At 34.7% G+C, this 18,030-nt stretch overlaps 3 protein-coding genes and 1 non-coding gene across 4 annotated transcripts; 1 reads left to right on the top strand and 3 right to left on the bottom strand.

Moving 5' to 3' along the window:
- Positions 1-1,421: 1,421 nt before the first annotated feature.
- Positions 1,422-1,617, bottom strand: LOC112425056 (keratin associated protein 20-4). Its single transcript, XM_024790078.2, is given in 2 exon segments — positions 1,422-1,581; positions 1,583-1,617. Coding segments are annotated over 2 exon segments (129 nt in total). The 3' UTR covers positions 1,422-1,487.
- Positions 1,618-5,661: 4,044 nt separating this feature from the next.
- Positions 5,662-5,927, bottom strand: LOC139362602 (keratin associated protein 20-1). The gene has a single exon (XM_071094113.1). The coding sequence runs from the start codon at positions 5,895-5,897 to the stop codon at positions 5,736-5,738; it is 162 nt and encodes a 53-aa protein (XP_070950214.1). The 5' UTR covers positions 5,898-5,927; the 3' UTR covers positions 5,662-5,735.
- A 2,497-nt stretch (positions 5,928-8,424) lies between these two features.
- LOC105472748 (keratin-associated protein 6-1) lies at positions 8,425-8,924 on the top strand. Its single transcript, XM_071094112.1, has one exon. It carries the CDS (start codon positions 8,451-8,453, stop codon positions 8,664-8,666), a length of 216 nt encoding a protein of 71 aa, XP_070950213.1. The 5' UTR covers positions 8,425-8,450; the 3' UTR covers positions 8,667-8,924.
- Positions 8,925-16,195: 7,271 nt separating this feature from the next.
- Positions 16,196-16,329, bottom strand: LOC112425066 (U4 spliceosomal RNA). Its single transcript, XR_003016065.1, has one exon. It is a non-coding gene; the product is annotated as a U4 spliceosomal RNA (small nuclear RNA).
- Positions 16,330-18,030: the final 1,701 nt, after the last annotated feature.

Raw genomic sequence — 18,030 nt, 5'->3', positions numbered from 1 at the left:
GGGCTATGATCCTTTGTCAATGAGAGTGTGTGGAATAATGTGTTTTTTATTATTCATCATTTGATAATGTGTCAGTTAGGCAAGAGACTTTGAGAAAAATCCACTGTATCAGATAAAACACTGGAGGAGGATATTTTTAATCAGTTGTTGATGTGGTGAAATAGGGCTTCTTAAAATGTGGGAAAAAATACATTTCCCACATCATGCCATTAAAAGTTTTAAAAATAATGAATACTTTTCTTTGAACTATCTGAAATGCTTGCATCATGTGTGTTGATATTTAAGAATATTGTGTGACTCATACATAGGATGTTGAGAAACATTGCTCGTCACTGATGTTTTATGAATTGGAGATTCCTATTCCTTATTATGTTGGCTTGGAGAAGAAAGCTACAATAATTAAGGCCAGGTGCTGTGGCTCATGCCTGTAATCCCAGCACTTTGGGAGGCCAAGGTAGGAGGATCACCTGAGGTCCGGAGTTCAAGACTAGCCTGGCCAACATGGTAAAACCCAGTCTCTACTAAAAATACAAAAAATTAGCTGGCTACTTGGGAGGCTGAGGCAGGAGGATTGCTTGAACCTAGGAGGTGAAGATTGCAGTGAGCTGACATCGCCTCCAGCCTGGACAACAAGAGCGAAACCCTGTCTCGGGGGAAAAAAAAAAAAAAAGCTAGAATAATTCAGAAAAGCAGTTTTGTTTTCTTTAAATTAGAAATTGGATGAACAAGGTTAATATATCCCAATGTAAGTGAAAGGCAGACCTGAGATACGTGTTGTCCTCTTTTGCTATAGAACTGAGAGGAGCAGCAAGAAGTGTGGAAAGCAGAATGGACAATTTCTATCCACCGGAAGGCACAGATCTGAATGATACAACCTAGCTGTGGGATTTTAGAAAGATAGCCCTAGCATATGTTAACAGGAAATGGGACTATTATTGTGTGAAATGACATTTAGCTTGCTTATGTATAGTAATAATGCTGCCTGTAGGTACATTTGAAAGTAGCTTTTATACCCACGTTATTATAATGGACTGATGGTTATATTCTTATCTCTTTTGAAACAGTGTCATCTCAGAATAGCATGAAAGGCAGTGCCCAAAAGCAGTTTCTCACAGTTCTATACAAATTAATGTGAATAAAGTAGAACCATCTTGAATATGAGAAAACAATCCATTAAAATAGAACTTAAACATTTTTCATATGAAAGATACTGATTGAAAATATAAAAGAAATTTATCGGTAGCACAATATTAAAGACAAAACTTATCTATAATTTTTGGCACATTTTTGACTTTTTTCATAAATTCAGAAGCATGACAGGTTTGAACTTTGTGTTCTTCAGATTCACCGGGATGAGCTATCAGAGTTTGTATAGCAAATATAATTACTTACGTGAAAAATTATAGAAACAGAATCAGGAAATCAAGGTGGAGGAGTACAGTAGACTGAACTGCTCTGGGTGTTCCTCAGTGGAATCCATGGTGTCATTACCTGGCAGAGTAAGATGGGTGGCAGCCATGTCTGCACCGGCCTTATTCACCCACAGACACAGTGCTTCCCATAGCCACAGCCACAGCTGTAGCCCAGGTCACCAGAAAGATGGCTGTAATAGGACATGGTGTTCAGAAGTGAATGTTTCAGTTGTGGATCAGGGATTATTTTTCTCAATTTGAATGTCACCATCTGCAAATGAAATTTTATACACCTTCAATAGTGTATGAGGCAGTTTGGTTTCATATTTCAGAGAAAGCTGCATAATAAAACTTGACAAAATGTATTTCAGTAAGTACAGATATCCTTATAAAAATGTAACTATTTTGTCTGAACTCAATAATAGTATTACATGCCCTTAATTAGAAGATGCTTCCTGTGTCTTGGGGATCTTCTCACTCTTTTTTTATTAAAGTCTAAACTCACGTTCCTTAAAATGTTAACAATATGCAAGCCCTTTGATCCAATTTTTTTTCTTTACTTGTAATGATTTCTACTGGCTAGTCAAATATGCAATCAGAAACTGGAAGTATATTTAGTTGAGTGAGGAAGTGACACAAGTGGAAAGTTATCTGAAGTAAAATATCTTGTAAATTACACAATTTATTTCCTTCGGGTAAACAACTTTTCATCTCAAATAATATTTTCTATTGATTATTAACAGTGAACTGACCACATTTACAATAAAATGCTAACATAAAGTCACATATGTATTTGTTTTTTATCTGGAGAGTTTTATTTATTTGTTAGCATGACTTTGTTTCTGTGTGAGATCGCTGTAAACATTTATTTAGGAATCGAAGTAATGGTGTGAGATCTCCCACATCTCACCTCTCGGGTTCCCATATTTTCACATTTGTTTTGATGTTGTCTTTGGACTTCTCCAGGAAAGTGTTTTTGAGACAGTGGAAAATAAATATGTGAAATAGGGTAGTGGATCCACATAGCAGCCACCTGGGGGAATAAAGAATATTTGTTGTAAACAAATAAGGACACACATCTAAGGACTAAGATGAGTGCTAAGTACACACATCTAAGTAAACGCACATCTGAGTACTAAGCTTGACCTAGAGGACTTCCTGCTCCAACTTTTAGCTTAAACATTTAAATTTAATAGTTTGGTGCTTTTTCTGACAAACTTAAAACCAATAGATGTTGTTATTTTAAAAAAATGAAACATGGAGTGCATCTCTTATTGCCTAAACAAGATCACGCACTAAAACACAGTAACAAGCAAGTGGACATGCATAAATATATATGCACATTTTAAAAGATGCTTATATATTAAAAAGAATTTTATTATGATGTTTTGATATAACTGACCTGAGATGCTCATTATAGTACTATGCTGGTTACCAATATTGTTTGCCAAACTTGATGGACTCTAGTGGTAATAAAGATGAACAGTTGCTTTGTTATCACTATTCTCCCCTTCTTTGAATATAATAGTTGTTTTTTTTTTTTTTTTATGCTGGGAATGATCAACTTAGGAAAAAAATCCTCTAAATTTCCCAAGCTTCTTTGAAACCCACTCTAGTCATGTGATGTCTAAATTTCCCAAGCTTCTTTGAAACCCACTCTAGTCATGTGATGAAGTTCTGAACAATGCATAAAATTTGAGGTATTATATGATGGCTATGGATCCTTCCTTAAGATTCAAGTTGCATGGAGTCTACCATCTTCTTTGTGTATTTCTTGGTCTTCTTCCTTAGGACATAAATGCCACCATCTTTGACTATGAAGATGAAGGTCACATCTTATGTATGATGAAGCAATGCTTTAGAATGAGTCTGGGTCACTGAGGACTAGAACCCAGTGAGAGATGACTTAGATCCAGACTCTGATTATGTGAGAGAGAAACACATTCTTAAAATGTATACTATATCTATCACTTGCAATAAATTCTACTCCTAACCAATAAAACAATATAGAAAAAGGAATGGAAAAATTCTACTAGGAACCAAACTTTAGACAGTGTTTCCCCTTAAAAATTAAATATATCCCTGGGAACAATGGCAGCAAATATAAGAAAAGAAAGCCATGGGCTATATTATTCTCTTTGAAAAGAACCTCATTTATTCTATACACATTAATTGCCTCTAGAAAGTGAATTTTAAGTGGGATTAGTCACTTGAGTTCTTATATTTGAGGTATTGATGACTTCGCCACCTTTCTTTTAAAATCGTTGTTAGAATATGTATCTATTATTTGACTATACTTTTTAAAACCAGTACACAGAGAGTCAGAGCATAGTGTTATTTCCTAATTAAATAACTCACATATTTGAGGATTTAAACCAAAATATTTCAGGCATGCTACTGCCTCAAGTAACCTACCTCCAAGAAATAATGGTGGATAGGATTAGTTTCTTTGGAGTAATGATTTTCAAACTCTTCGATCATAAAAAAAATTTACTGAGGATCTTGAAAAGCCTTTGTTTATGTGTTATGTTTACTGATATTCACCTTCTTTTAAAATTAAAATTGATGATTTTAAAATATGAGTTAATTCATTTCAAAATAAGTAATAATTTCATATTTTTAGAAACATATTTTTTAAACCAAAAACTTCTTAGGAGTGGTAGAATGTTTTCCATGTTTTGTCAATCTCTTTAATGTCTGGCTTAATGGAAGACAGCTGCTTATATCTGATTTTGCATTTAGTCTGTGGTGATAGCATGCATATAGCTGGAAAATTCCACTGTTCATTCATGAATGTATGGCAGTAAAAATGAAAAATGTATTATGAAAATAATTTTGCCTTTATTGAGACCTCAAAAGGGTCTTTGGTTCCCACACATGTCCCTAGACCACACCTTGAGAAACTTTGGTCGAGAGCAGTGATCTTCAAACTGTGAGATGAGAAAACCATACTGTAAATATTTTAAACCTGCATTTCCAATTTCAATTCAACCATTTATAAATTTTATACCTGTGTTAATTACTAATAATCATTAACAGTAACACATATACAATATTTATAATGGTAAATATATTATTTTTGGTATGTTTTGATATTTTAGAAAATTTTGGTTTAAGAACTGGCAATGCATAGATTTGGAGTTCTGGTTTCAAATTCATTTTATTCTAATTACTGGAAAAGATATATTGTTTGCTGTATTCATTAAATCATGATACAAACTTTTAATCCCATTATCTAGTTGTATAATTTGTTTTTTAAATTTCCCTAATAAATATAGTTTCCTTAATGTCAATAGTTTATTTTTACAGATTAACTGAGAAGTTTGATTTTCATACAATGTGGTCAAAACTCGCTGAAACTCTTTCATTTGGAAAAATGAAAGACCAATTAGAATATTCTGTTACCAAGTACAAATAGTACACAAATACCAGAGTTTTATAAAGTATACAACTAGATAAAATTTAGTAATGTTACAACAGAAACAATCTTGAATATTCATGAAAAAATGCTCTCTCCCAATATAGCAGCATGCCTTGAATACTTTAGGAGCTGTTGCATGAATGCAATGAAATATGAAATGAACTTCATTATCAAAATCTCCTATCATAAACAGATTTCCTATAAAGACATCCAGGTTCCCAGATATGGCACAGCACTTCCTGTATACCATTCCACACTGGATATAAGATCTATATCAACAACATCAGGCAACTGAGAGGCTTCATAGTAATGAAGCTACCAGAAGGCAGACAACTTGGAAAACTAATGGAAGCCACAACTTAAAATGCATGTGTGTTTCTATGTGCTCTGGAGAAACAAGGACAGTCAGCAGTATGCAGCCACCAGACTTAGGTGTGTAGCTTGTCAAGCTAGAAGTAGAATTTGAAAGGAAAGCAATCAACTATGTCCCTATGGAAACTCAGTTTTAAACAGTATGAGATATATAGAGAGGGACAAAAAATAGGAAAATGAAATGAGATGTAGTGTCAACCCCTTGGGATAGTAATTATGCATAGGTTTCCATCTTACCATCATCCACATGCAAAGTTGACAATGCACATAATAAATGTGAAAACACACTATATTTGCAAACAGACTAAATTTATTTAAAGGACTTAATCAAAGGGAAAATTTAATTCCATTTTAAAACATGTTCTTTATCATCCTGCACAACAGAACCAGAGAAAGATAACATCTGTAGTTCTTTGATAATAGCCTAGATTTAGGTTTCTGTTAATTTGAAGACACAGGATCAGATGAACAAGAGCAGCCTGAGAATCCAAATTTCACAAGCAGACAAATCTGGTGAGCTCTAGAATTGTTCAGTAGAAACCATATGACCAGTATCTTCCATAACAAGATGGGTGGCAGCAGCCATTTCCGTAGCCTCCATAGCCACGATAGCCACAGCCATAGCCACAGCCATAGCCACAGCCAAGTCCACCATACCCATAGCCACCATAGTAGTTAGTATAGTCAATCATGGTGTCAGAAATGGATGGTTCAGGTGTAGAAGAGGATGTTCTTGAATTTGAACATCTCCATCTTCACAGATCTTTTATACTTCCTCAGTAGTAGGTGTGGCAAATCACAGGCAATGATGCTCTTATTATGAATTATTTTGGGTTGACCACTAACACCACCAAGGCAACACTCTCATAAATCTCTTATTTCATTAGGCATAGTGAAGCCTTCATAGCTAGGATTCCTCTATTGTTGTGTTAATATTTTCACTATCAAAGAATGTGATTTGAATGATAGATATTTTTTTTTTACCTGGTTTTAAAATCCTTTTATCCTGAGAGCACATACTAAAATTTCATGATGAAAGTCTATGAAATAGTAGAAACTATGCAAATCTCATCTGATTCAAATTGGTTTTGGTTTGTTAATTCCCTCATATTCATCTACCAGTTGCAGTTGAAGAAGTCTGTCTGCATGGCTTTGGGGGGATAGATGTGCCTAAGGGGCAAGTCTTTCGAGTATGAGATCTGTAATATTGCCCAATATTTCTTTAGAGATAGAACAGTTTATCTCACTTTAAATACACAATTCGGGTAACAGTTTTACAAGATACAACTTTACAAATGTACAAATACACTTTATTTTACTGTTATACCAAATTCTATCTTGATTCATTATTTCCACTAAATGGCAAAACATTTATTCTTGTCCCTTCCAGGTAAACTCAACAAAATTCAATCACTTTCTGGTTGTCAGTATTAAAATACAACTGCCATAAAGACATTACCACTCCTCATTCTCTGCCCGAGATGCATATCGATGTGCAGAGGTATGCTGTTTGTTTTGAGGAGTACCATACCTGTTCTGCACTGACACCTGTGGATGGCATAACACATTTTGCCATTTTCCATTGCCATAAAAATAAAACTCTGTTCAATCCATTACCTGGCATGAAGTGTTACATCCTTGGGGCTCTACAGCCAGAACAGTCTTTGGTTGTAGTAAAGAAATCAATGAGTCTCCACTTAGATCCACCTTGGTGAGAACCAGTCATCTCCACCTGCTTGTGCTATGTTTTTTGGGGAACTCGGTAGGACTTGCCCCTTCTCAGTAAAACCAGGATGTGACTTTCTCTATTTTTAGATGTACATCCTCAATGCAGAGCTTCTCTTCCCTTCAGCTTCAAGGACATAATGCCCCTAAATGAGAACTTAAGCATGCCTGAGTTCTCTTATTCAGTTGATCAACTCTCTACTGAAGCTTCTATCCAGAAAAACAGGGATGGGATGAAATAAGTAAAGACAGCAAAATTTATTCCAGTATTCTGGTTCCTACTATGAACCAAACACTATTCTAAGTGTCTGATATGTATCAAAAGATTTGAGTCTCAAAATTTCCTTGTGGGGTTGGTATCATTATTACAATCCCATTTGCAGATGCGGCAGCTGAAGCATGTAGTTAACAGTGGTCAGACAGCTATGGATAGTAGAGGCAAAATTTGAGCCTGGAAAACTTATTGCAGATATCTTACTCTTATTTACTATATTCAACTCACTCTTATAAAGTCATCTTACTAAGAATATAAGTCTAGAGGGCTATTTGACTTAATCATTCATTTCAGCTCAGATTTTCATTGCTTTGAAAAAAAGATTAGGCTATAGTAACATGTTCCTCATAGTCTCATATTTTGCCAAAGACTTCTTGTTCGATGGTGGAAATATACTAGTTTGCATGAAAAGATACTTCTGCCAGTGTTATTGTCTTAAATATGAAAATACCTATACTCACCTTTGAGCCAGAACACAAATACGACAAATGTCTTCAAATTTCAGGAAAATTTTTACAAAAATACAATTTTATAAATACAATGAAATCCCATTGATTACAAATTTGCAACTACGGGAAGAACTGTTGTTTTAAAACAGAGTCACAAAAGAAAATATTGATGTGAGAAAAAAAAAGTATAGTTTTCTCATGCCTGGTATTTCAGAATTTCAAACTATCGGCTTTGTGTCAACAGTCTCTGGAAGCTGAGTGACGCTTTTTGGCTTTTAATAGAAAATCATCTCTCATGTGAAAATGAGAAGAATTCCTAAAGGAAAACAATGGGTTTGGAGCAGCAGGAAAGAGATAGAGAAACTCAAGCTCAAGGGAGATTACCATGACCTGTTGAATATCAACAAAAATAAGGCAAAATTATTGGTTGTTTAGAACAGGTCAGTTTGTTTAGTAAAATGCTATTTCTTGCCATAAAGGCTAGTTGGAAAATGGTAATTTGAATGTCTGGTGTGAGTAGAGTTTTAAAGATCAGACAGTTGATGCTCATTAAAGCTATGCACAAATGTTTCAGATGTGGCTAAACAATAGAAAATGTTCTAAATGCCACAAGGCCACGAATGAAAACCAAAAGTCAACAAATTACTCATGCTGGTCCTTCAAATTAGCCAATGGCATGACTTGTGTGTGGTTCCCACCCACAATGAGGCATATAAAAGGCCCTGTGCAGGGGAAGTGTTCATACTGAAGTCACCTACACTTCCACCTACCCAAGGACAACTTCCACAACCAACACCATGTGTAGCAGCTACTATGGAAACTACTATGGCACCCGCGGCTATGGGTGCTGTGGCTATGGAGGCCTTGGCTGTGGCTACGGAGGCCTGGGCTGTGGTTATGGCTCCTGCTGTGGCTGTGGCTTCCGCAGACTGGGCTGTGGCTACGGCTATGGCTCCCATTCCCTCTGTGGCTGTGGCCATGGATGCGGCTCTGGCTCTGGCTACTATTATTGAGGATGCCATGGGAGACTCTCACCCTCTATCCTGTGATATTGAGATTCACGAATTCTGAAGCCCATATGTTCTGAGATTTTCCCTTGAGTGATGATATCCTGCAAGAGAAGTCTAATATGGTCTGTTGTTGAGCTACCATCTAACCTACAAATATCTTGAATTTTCATCATCAAATGGGATAAGGTGAAATTCACCAGTCAGTTCTCCTTTCACCAGAATGATGGTGTCACAGCACCTGCCTTGATGACTTTTATGCTGGAGCTTTTTTCTCTGTTCACCTAATAAACACTTTTAATCCAGAAGGGAAACCTGGTGTTTATGTCAATCATTTAATATTTTAAATTTCTTACCAATAGTTTTTGTTTCGGTTTGCATGAAAGCTAACAATTAAGTTCTTTGGGAGATATTTTTTCTTACAATTTCTAGAGAGGTTTCTTTACCAATTCAAAGTTCAATTGTTTTAGAAAAGTAACCCTTTTAATAAACTTCAGTTTCGTCCTTTGCTTCTAGGGGAAGAATATATGTTGTGCTGGGTAACTCTCAACACTAAATTAAGTACATATCATTTATATGTTGGGTTATGCATTGCCTGCTGTCTGTCACATAACAAAGAAAAAAATTAATTTTGCCAAGCCTTCTTGTAAATATCTCTTAAAATAAATGAATGCTTGTTACTATATCCTTCACTTTGAATCTTCCATTTTAAAGAAACTATTTTTTAATGAGACATAACTGAAGGAATAGTTTTACAACCTAGTATACTCTAAGCTAGTAATAGGTTATAAAGCTATTTGGCCTGCATGGTGGGCCATAATAATTAAATAAAAACACTATTTCAGGTATAAACCGAGAAGCTTCAAAGTCTCACAAGGCTGCAATTCAGGATGTTAGATGGGGCTGTGGTTGTACCCAGGGCTTAGCTGGGGAAGGACCCATTTCCAAGGTCATGCCTTTGTTAGCAGAATTCAGTTCCTTGCGGTTGTGGGATTAAAGGGCTCATTTTCTTGTTGGCTCTTTGTTGCAGTGCCTTGAAGCTGTCTTTTGGAGGCTACCCTCAGCTCCAAAAGGATGCTCACAGTTCCTCGTCAAAGAGGTTTCGAAACATAATTGCTTGTTTTTTCAAAACCAGCAAGGGACTCCAGCAAGATGGGTCCTACAGTGTTATGTAACATAATCACATAAGCACACATAATCGTAAACATTCACCATATTCTATTGGCTAAAAGCAACAGGTCTCGTCCTCACTCACAGGGAGGGGCTTACACAGAGGATTGACATCTGGAGGCAGGAATCATGGGGCATGTTGATTCTTCTCACTGCAAATTCAATGCATACAGTAGTTTTCCCTTAACCATAATTTCAGTTTCTGCAGTTTCAGTTACCCAAGATCAGCCACTGTGAGAAAATATTAACATATTCTGAGAGAGAGAGAGAGAGAGAGAGAGATATGGAGGGGAGAAAGACCGTATTTACATAACTTGTTTTTACAGTAATTGTTATGTGTTCCTTTTATTATCAGATATTGTTGTTAATCTCGTACTGTGACTATTTTGTAAATTAAACTTTATGACAGGTATGTATGCATATGGAAAAAACATACTATATATAGGCTTTGTTACTATCATGGTTTCAAGCCTTCACTGGGCATTTTGGAACTTATCCTTTCGGATAAGGGGGACTACTATACACCCTTCATAAAAGGAATTAAGAAGTTGTCCTTCATTTTAAGTGCTCTTTGACAGTTTATACAATATTGGGATTGCTTTGTCTTTAAATATTTGGTAGAAGTCTCCTCAGAAATCATCTGGGTTTGGGCTTTTTTTGTTGTTAATTTTAATTTTTATTTTTCATTTAAAAACTCTGTCCCTTAAAGTCATTTTTTAAAAAAACTTTGGTCGGGTGCAGTGGCTCACGCCTGTAATCCCAGCACTTTGGGAGGCCGAGGCGGGCAGATCATGAGGTCAGGAGATTGAGATAATCCTGGCCAAGATGGTGAAACCCCTTCTCTACTAAAAATACAAAAATTAGTTGGGTGTGATGGTGTATGCCTGTAATCCCAGCTACTTGGGAGGCTGAGGCAGGAGAATCACTTCAACCCGGGAGTCGGAGCTTGCAGTGAGCCGAGATTGCGCCACTGTACTCCAGCCTTGGGAGAGAGCGAGACTCCATGTCAAAAAAAAAAAAACAAAGCAAAAACAAATCAAAACAAAACAAAAAAAACAAAAAAAAAAAACACTTTTATTTTAGGTTCAGGGTAGACATGCAGGTTTGCTACTTAGGTAAATTTGTGTCACAGGGGTTTGTTGTACAGATTATTTCATCACCCATGTAATAAGCGTAGTACCCATTAGTTATTTTTCCTGCTGCTCTCTCTCCTTCTACCTTCTGGTAATCCCATTGTGTGCCCTCTATGTTTCCATGTGTTCTCATCCTTTAGCTCCCACTTGTAAGTGAGAACATGTGGTGTTTGGTTTTCTGTTCCTGAGTTAGTTTGCTGAGGATAATAGCCTCCACCTCTATTCATGTCCCTGCAAAGGGCATGATCCCTTTCGTTTTTATGGTTGCATAGTATTCCACGGTGTGTGTGTACCACATTTTCTTTATCTAGTCAATCATTGATGGGCATTCATATTGATTCCATGTCTTTGCTATTGTGCATAGTGTTGTAATGAACATATCCATACATGTGTCTTTGTAATATAATGATTTATAGTCATTGGGATATATACCCAGTAATGGGATTGCTGGGTCAAATAGTAGTTCTATCTTTAGGTCTTCTGGGAATCACTGAAGTCTTCCACAATGATTGAACTAATTTACACTCCTACCAACAGTATAAAAGCATTCCTTTTTCTCCACAACCTTGCCAGCATCTTTTTTTGACTTCTTAATATTAATAATAGCCATTCTGACTGATGTGAGATGGTATCTCATTGTGGTTTTGATTTGCATTTCTCTAATGAACAGTAATGTTGAACTTTTTTCATATGATTGTTGGCTACATATATGTCTTTTTTGATGAGGGTCTGTTAATTTTTTTCATTACTTTTAAGGAAATGAGTCTGTTTATGATTTCTAAGTTGAAAGGTGTTCATTTTGGTCATCTTCACTTCTCCAGGGCATTAGCAATTTACGTACGTAGAGCTCTGTAAACCAGTCTCATATGGTGTTTCAAATGTCTTCTGTTTAAATGTTTATTTTCCCCTTACTGTTAATTTTGCATACGGTTTCTCAGTTTTTTCTTTGATCAAGTTAGTAGGTAGTTTATAAGTTTTGTTAATCTTTCAAATAATAGCATTTCGTGTCATTACATGTATTTTTTTCTTTTTGTACCTCATTAATATCTCCTTCTCTGTTTATTATGTTAATCTTTGTGGATTTTTCATTGACTTAATTGTCCCTTGCAAAAATATTTGAGCTAAAACACAATTCATATTATATAATTAATGAAATATAATTAATATTTCATAATATTAATTTATTTTCTTCTATTTTTACTGATAATGTGTCAGTGCTATGAATTTTTCCTAACCACTTTAAAAAATATTTCTCATAGGCTCTGTTACAGATTAAACTAACATTAATTATTGAAAATCTGTAATTATATTTGTGTACCTTCTTTCACCCAAGGATTTTTTTTTAATATAAGGCTTGTTACTTTCCAGGTTAAAGAATTTTTCTGTTCTTTGTTCTTGTTAGTAGTTATTAATATTGTTGTGTGACATCAGAGGGTACCTTTCCCATTATTTCTGTTTTATAAAATGGATTTTTTTCTGCCAGATGTTATGTATGACCTTTTTGTGGATGTTCTATGAGAACCAGAGAAAAAAGGTATATTATTTATTATCAGGGTATAAAGGTCATTATTATCAGGATATAAAGGTCAATCTGTATAAATGAGAGCTACCGTTGGAATATATTGTTTAGATCTTATCTCTGCTTATTTATTTTTCCCACTTGATCTGTCTTGTTCCAAGAGTGTTGCTTATTAGTGTGATTCTACTTATGTCTCTCAGTGGCATATATCTGGTATCTGTGTCTTCATAAAGGGGGTCTTAGGGTTATTTGGTGCATAAATATACATAAATATAATAGATACCTTGTGATTTGCGTGTCTCTTGCTTGGTAAGTTTTCTTCTTGATCACTTTTCATGCCTTTTCCCTCATTTCTATCTATCTGATAGTGGAGCTGTTATTTTTTTTTACTGGGACATTTTTCCCAGACACCTGTGTGCATAGCTTTAATTTTGCATTTCGAAATCATTTTGTTTCAGGTGTTTATATAAAACAAATAGTTAGGCTTAGTTCAACAGCCAAATTTAAAATGTTTACTTTAATTAATTAAATTCTCATGTATTGCTCTGACTGGTATGTTTGCTCCTATTCTTTATGTTTTAATGAATACCCACAAAAATTTTAAAAAAATTAATGGTATTTTGATGGTTTAGAGTTATTTTAGTGGCTGTCCGGTTACCTTTGTGTATATACCAATTTTAATGCTCTTAGTTACCTCTTTTTAAATTTAACATATTATTATCTGACATAATAGCTTATATTAATATTAATTAACTTCCTCTCTTGTCTATAAAACAACAATTAGCTTGTTCTCTTTTCCTCTTCCATTCTTCTTCTATTATCCCTTTGTCATTTAGTTGGATTATAACTACTTTTCCATCACAAAATACATTATGTATTATTAATCCTCCCATCTAATCACTATATTTGGTAGCACATCAAATTCATATCATCACATACATACGTACACATATATATTCATACCAAAACACATATATTTGTACCCCACACACTCACAGACACACATGTACGCATATATATATTCAATACTTTGCTTAACATTTCTCATTCATCCCTTGATTGGATGAGGCTCACCCTCTAGGGTGTTACTCAACATGGGTTTGTGGATGCAAAAATGTCTACTGTTTTGAATGTAGGAAACTGTTGTTCTAATCCATTGATACATGGAAAGCAGCTTTGTTAGATATAAAGACCTTGGATAAAGCTTTCTTTTATTAGGTTCTTTAAAATGCTTTTCTTTTTGTCTTTCTTTGAATGTCACTTTTGAAAATTCCTATTAATAGCCTAATTCTTTTCCTATTGTAAATTGCGTAATTGTTTTCCTGGGAGCTTTGAATAAGTTTGTTTATCATTGAAATCTGATATTTTAATGGTATTTATATTATAATTGGTAATTCTAGATTAATATTCACTGCCCCTATTTAGGACATGTCCATAAGTAATTCAGGTCAAAGAAGAAAACAAAACAAAACAAAATTAACACCCAAAGTATCATAGCTAAACCATGAAAAGTAAAGACAAGGGAAAAGATCTTGAAAGCTGCAAGAAAGGCCAGGTTCGGTGGCTCACACCTGTAATCCCAGCACTTTGGGAAGTGGAGGTGGGAGGATCTCTTGAGGCCTCGAGTTTGAGACCAGCCTGTGTAAGATAGTGAGACCCCATCTCCAGTAAAATTACAAAAATTAGCCAGGCGTGGTGGTGCAGGCCTCTAGCCTCAGCTACTTGGGAGGTTGGGGCAGGAGAATTTCTTGAACCTGGGAGGTGGAGGTTGCAGTGAGAAGAGATCATGCCACTGCATTCCAGCTGGGGTGACAGAGCAAGAGCCTGTCTCAAAAACCAAACAAACAAAAAACAAAATAACCCAAAGCAACAAGAGAGACAGAGAGACATAACACATTACCATTACCTATAGGGTAACACCAATTTGAATGACCACTGATTTCTCCTCTGAAACTATGCAGTAATGAAGGAAATAGCACAATAGTTTTCGAGTGCTGAAATAAAAAACTTGCCATGAGATATTTCACACTGGCAAAATTATCCTTCAGAAATAAAGGGGCAATTAAAACAACATCAGATGCAGAAAAACTAAAATAATTTTTTATGAACAGGCATATACTAAAAGATTGTCTAGAAAAAGCTCTTGAAACAGAAAGAAAATGCTAAAGGAAGAAATCCTGAAACATCAAGAAGGTATAATTTAAAGAATAAGATTATGATTACATACAGTAGGTTATCCTCTTCCTCATAAGTTTTAGAAATCATATATGGTGAGTGAAAATTATAACACTATTTTATAGAAAAATAACATAAAAGTAGACATTGTAAAATGACCTAATTGGAAATAAAGTTTTCACATTTCACTTATAGTAGTAAGTGTTGATACCAGTAAACTCTTATAAGTTGCATGTGTATATTCTATCACCCAGAGGAAGCATTAGAAAAACTGTGCAAATGTATACAATCGATGATACTATGAGTCGTTTAGGATGCTATATGTTCAAGAAAAGCATAGAAAGGCAAGAGAAGTAAACAGTGCAACAAGACTTAAAGCAAACAAATAGAAAAACAAATAAATAACACACTTAGACACAAACATGACAATACTTAACATTAAATGCTCATGTTTTAAATACAACAATCAAAAGACAGACTTGGCAGAATGGATTTAAAAAAAACACAGCATCACCCTATTTATATTGTGTTTACAAAAACTCATTTAATGTTCATTGACATGAGTAGGCTGAAAGTAGAATAATAAAAATAGTATGCCATGCAATCATTAATAAAATAAGACAAAAGTGGCCATATTAATACCGGATACAATAGGCTTCAAACTAAAGAAAATTACAGGAATCAAAGAAAAAATATAACACAATGTATGGATTACTCAACCAGGAAAACGCAAAAATTCTAATTTTTCATGCAAAAAGTAACAGAGCCTCAAAATACATGAAGAAAAGTTGATAGAACTAAAAACAGGAATAGACAAATCCACAATTATACTTGGATATTTCAAAGCTCCTGAAAAACTAATAAAACTAGTATACAGAAAATAAGCAAAGCTCCAGATTATCTGAACAACATAGTCAATAGGGTCTATATAGAATAAATCGCCCAACAATGAGACTATATTGTATGTTACATATATAGATATTTATCAAATGGCTTTTTCCTCATTTTTGAAATGTAACTTTTGTTGGACATAAATTTTTTCCCAGTTGACTTTTTTTTTCCTTTTAGCAATATGAATATGTCATCCTACTGCCTTCTGACGTCCATTATTTCTGATTTGACGTTAGTTGTTAATCTTATTAGGAGTTTCTTTTTTGTGACAAATAATTTTTCTCTTGGTGCTTCCAAAATTTTCTTTATGTCTTTATATTTTGACCTATTTATTATTATGTGTTTTGGTGTAGATCTCTTTGAAATTAATTTTGTGGAAGTTCATTGAGCTCTATGTTAATGTTTTATCAAATTTAGGGAGCTTATAGCCATTATGTTTTCAAATAATCCTGCTCCTTATTCTCTTTTCTTCTAGTACTGTCATTATGTGTACATTGGCACACTTAATGGTTTCCTACACTTTTTTTGAGGCTCTGTTTATTTTTTTAACCTCTATTATTCAGATTATATAATCTCTATTAACTTATTTTATGATCATTCATATATCCTTACTTCTGTCAGTTCACATCATCTCCTTTTAAATTCAGTCATTTTAGAGATTGCCAAACATTGCCAATACTATTTCAAGTCATCACGGCAGGGTATAGGAAGAAGTTTTAGTTAGCAATAATCATGCCTGGGATAAACCTCACTGGCTTTGATACTGTCACTGCACAAAGCTTATACATCAATTCTTGAGGCTGTCCATATAATACAATTCTCATTTCAATACTTGTAATTTTCAATGGCATAATTTTCTTTTTAAAAACATAATAATTTTATTTCATCCAATAAGTCCAGAATAGTATTTTAATGTGTAATCATAATCATAATATAAAATAATGTGAAATTACTGAGATAGTTGATATCCTTTTTTTTTTTTTTGTGAACTAAGTCTTTACACTCCAGTGTGTATTTTACACTTAGCACATCTTCATTTGGTCAACTATCATTCACGTTCCAATGGCCACATGTGGCTAGGGCCCAAAGGTGTATAGAAAGAGGAACAAATCCAATACCAGGAATTAGATATGAGGTTAAATTACTGTCTTTATAAAACTCTGTTTTCTGACAATCAAATTTTTACAAATTGCTTCTTTCCTTTGTAAATTATTTCCTCTTGCTTTCTGGCTTATGTACTATTTAAAGACACTTAAGTTTACAACCCATAACAGAAGAGAATAGAGATTGGTGAAAATGGAGATGTGACTGGCCCTATGATATTCTACATTGGCAATTAGATGATAATGGGAATATTGCCTTTGTGAAAGTTGGAGAGTATATATTGACAAATTCTAAGTTTAAACTTTTGATCCCAAATAATGCCACAATATTTTTGGACACCAAATCATCAGAAATTAGTTACTCTGACATGTTACTTTGTTTGTTTATACAAATAATTGCATTTCTATATTGTTTAGGGCACTTACAGAATATCAAACCCCTAAACACCTACAGTTGGGCATTTTAAAAAGTTTTTTCACATACAGTACATATCTTTCTTTCTTTTTTTTTTTAACCTTCTACTTTTATTTTAAGTTCAGGGGCACATGTGCAAGATGTGCAGGTTTGCTACATAGGTAAACATGTGGCATGATGGTTTGCTGCACAGATCATTCCTTCGCCTAGGTGTTAAGCCTAGCGTCCATTAGTTATTCTTCCTGATGCTCTCCCTCTCCCCATGTCCCCTTCTTGGGAAGGCCCCAGTGTGTGTTGTTCCCCTCTATGTGTCCATGTGTTCTCATCATTCAGCTCCCACTGATAAGTGAGAACATGATGTGGTATTTGGTTTTCTGTTCCTGCATCAGTTTGCTGAGGATAATGACTTCCAACTCCATCCATGTCCCTGCAAAGTACGTGATCTCATTCCTTTATATGGCTACATAGCATTCCATGCTGTATATGTCCCACATTTTCTTTATCCATTCTATCATTGATGGGCATTTAGGTTGATTCCATGTCTTTCCTATTATGCATAGTGTTGCAATGAGCATACGTGTGCATGTGTCTTTATAGTAGAATGATTTATATTCCTTTAGGTATACACCCAGTAATAGGATTATTGGGTCAAATTGTAGTTCTGATTTTATGCCTTTTGGGAATCACCACACTGTCTTCCACAATGACTGAACTAATTTACACTCTCACCAACAGTGTAAAAGTTTCCTTTTTCTACAGAACCTCTCCAGCATCTGTTGTTTCTTGACTTTTTAGTAATCGCCATTCTGACTGGTGTGAGATGGTATCTCATTGTGGTTTTGATTTGCATTTCTCTAATGATCAGTGATGTTGAGCTTTTTTTCATATGTTTGTTGGCTGCATGTATGTCTTCATTTGAGAATTGTTCGTTTATGTTCTTTGCACACTCTTTAATGAGGCTGCT

This window comes from Macaca nemestrina, chromosome 4 (assembly GCF_043159975.1).
Source record: "Macaca nemestrina isolate mMacNem1 chromosome 4, mMacNem.hap1, whole genome shotgun sequence".
Lineage (NCBI taxonomy): Eukaryota > Metazoa > Chordata > Mammalia > Primates > Cercopithecidae > Macaca > Macaca nemestrina.
The sequence above is the reverse complement of the archived record's forward strand: the minus strand, read 5'-3'. Positions and strand labels throughout refer to the sequence as shown.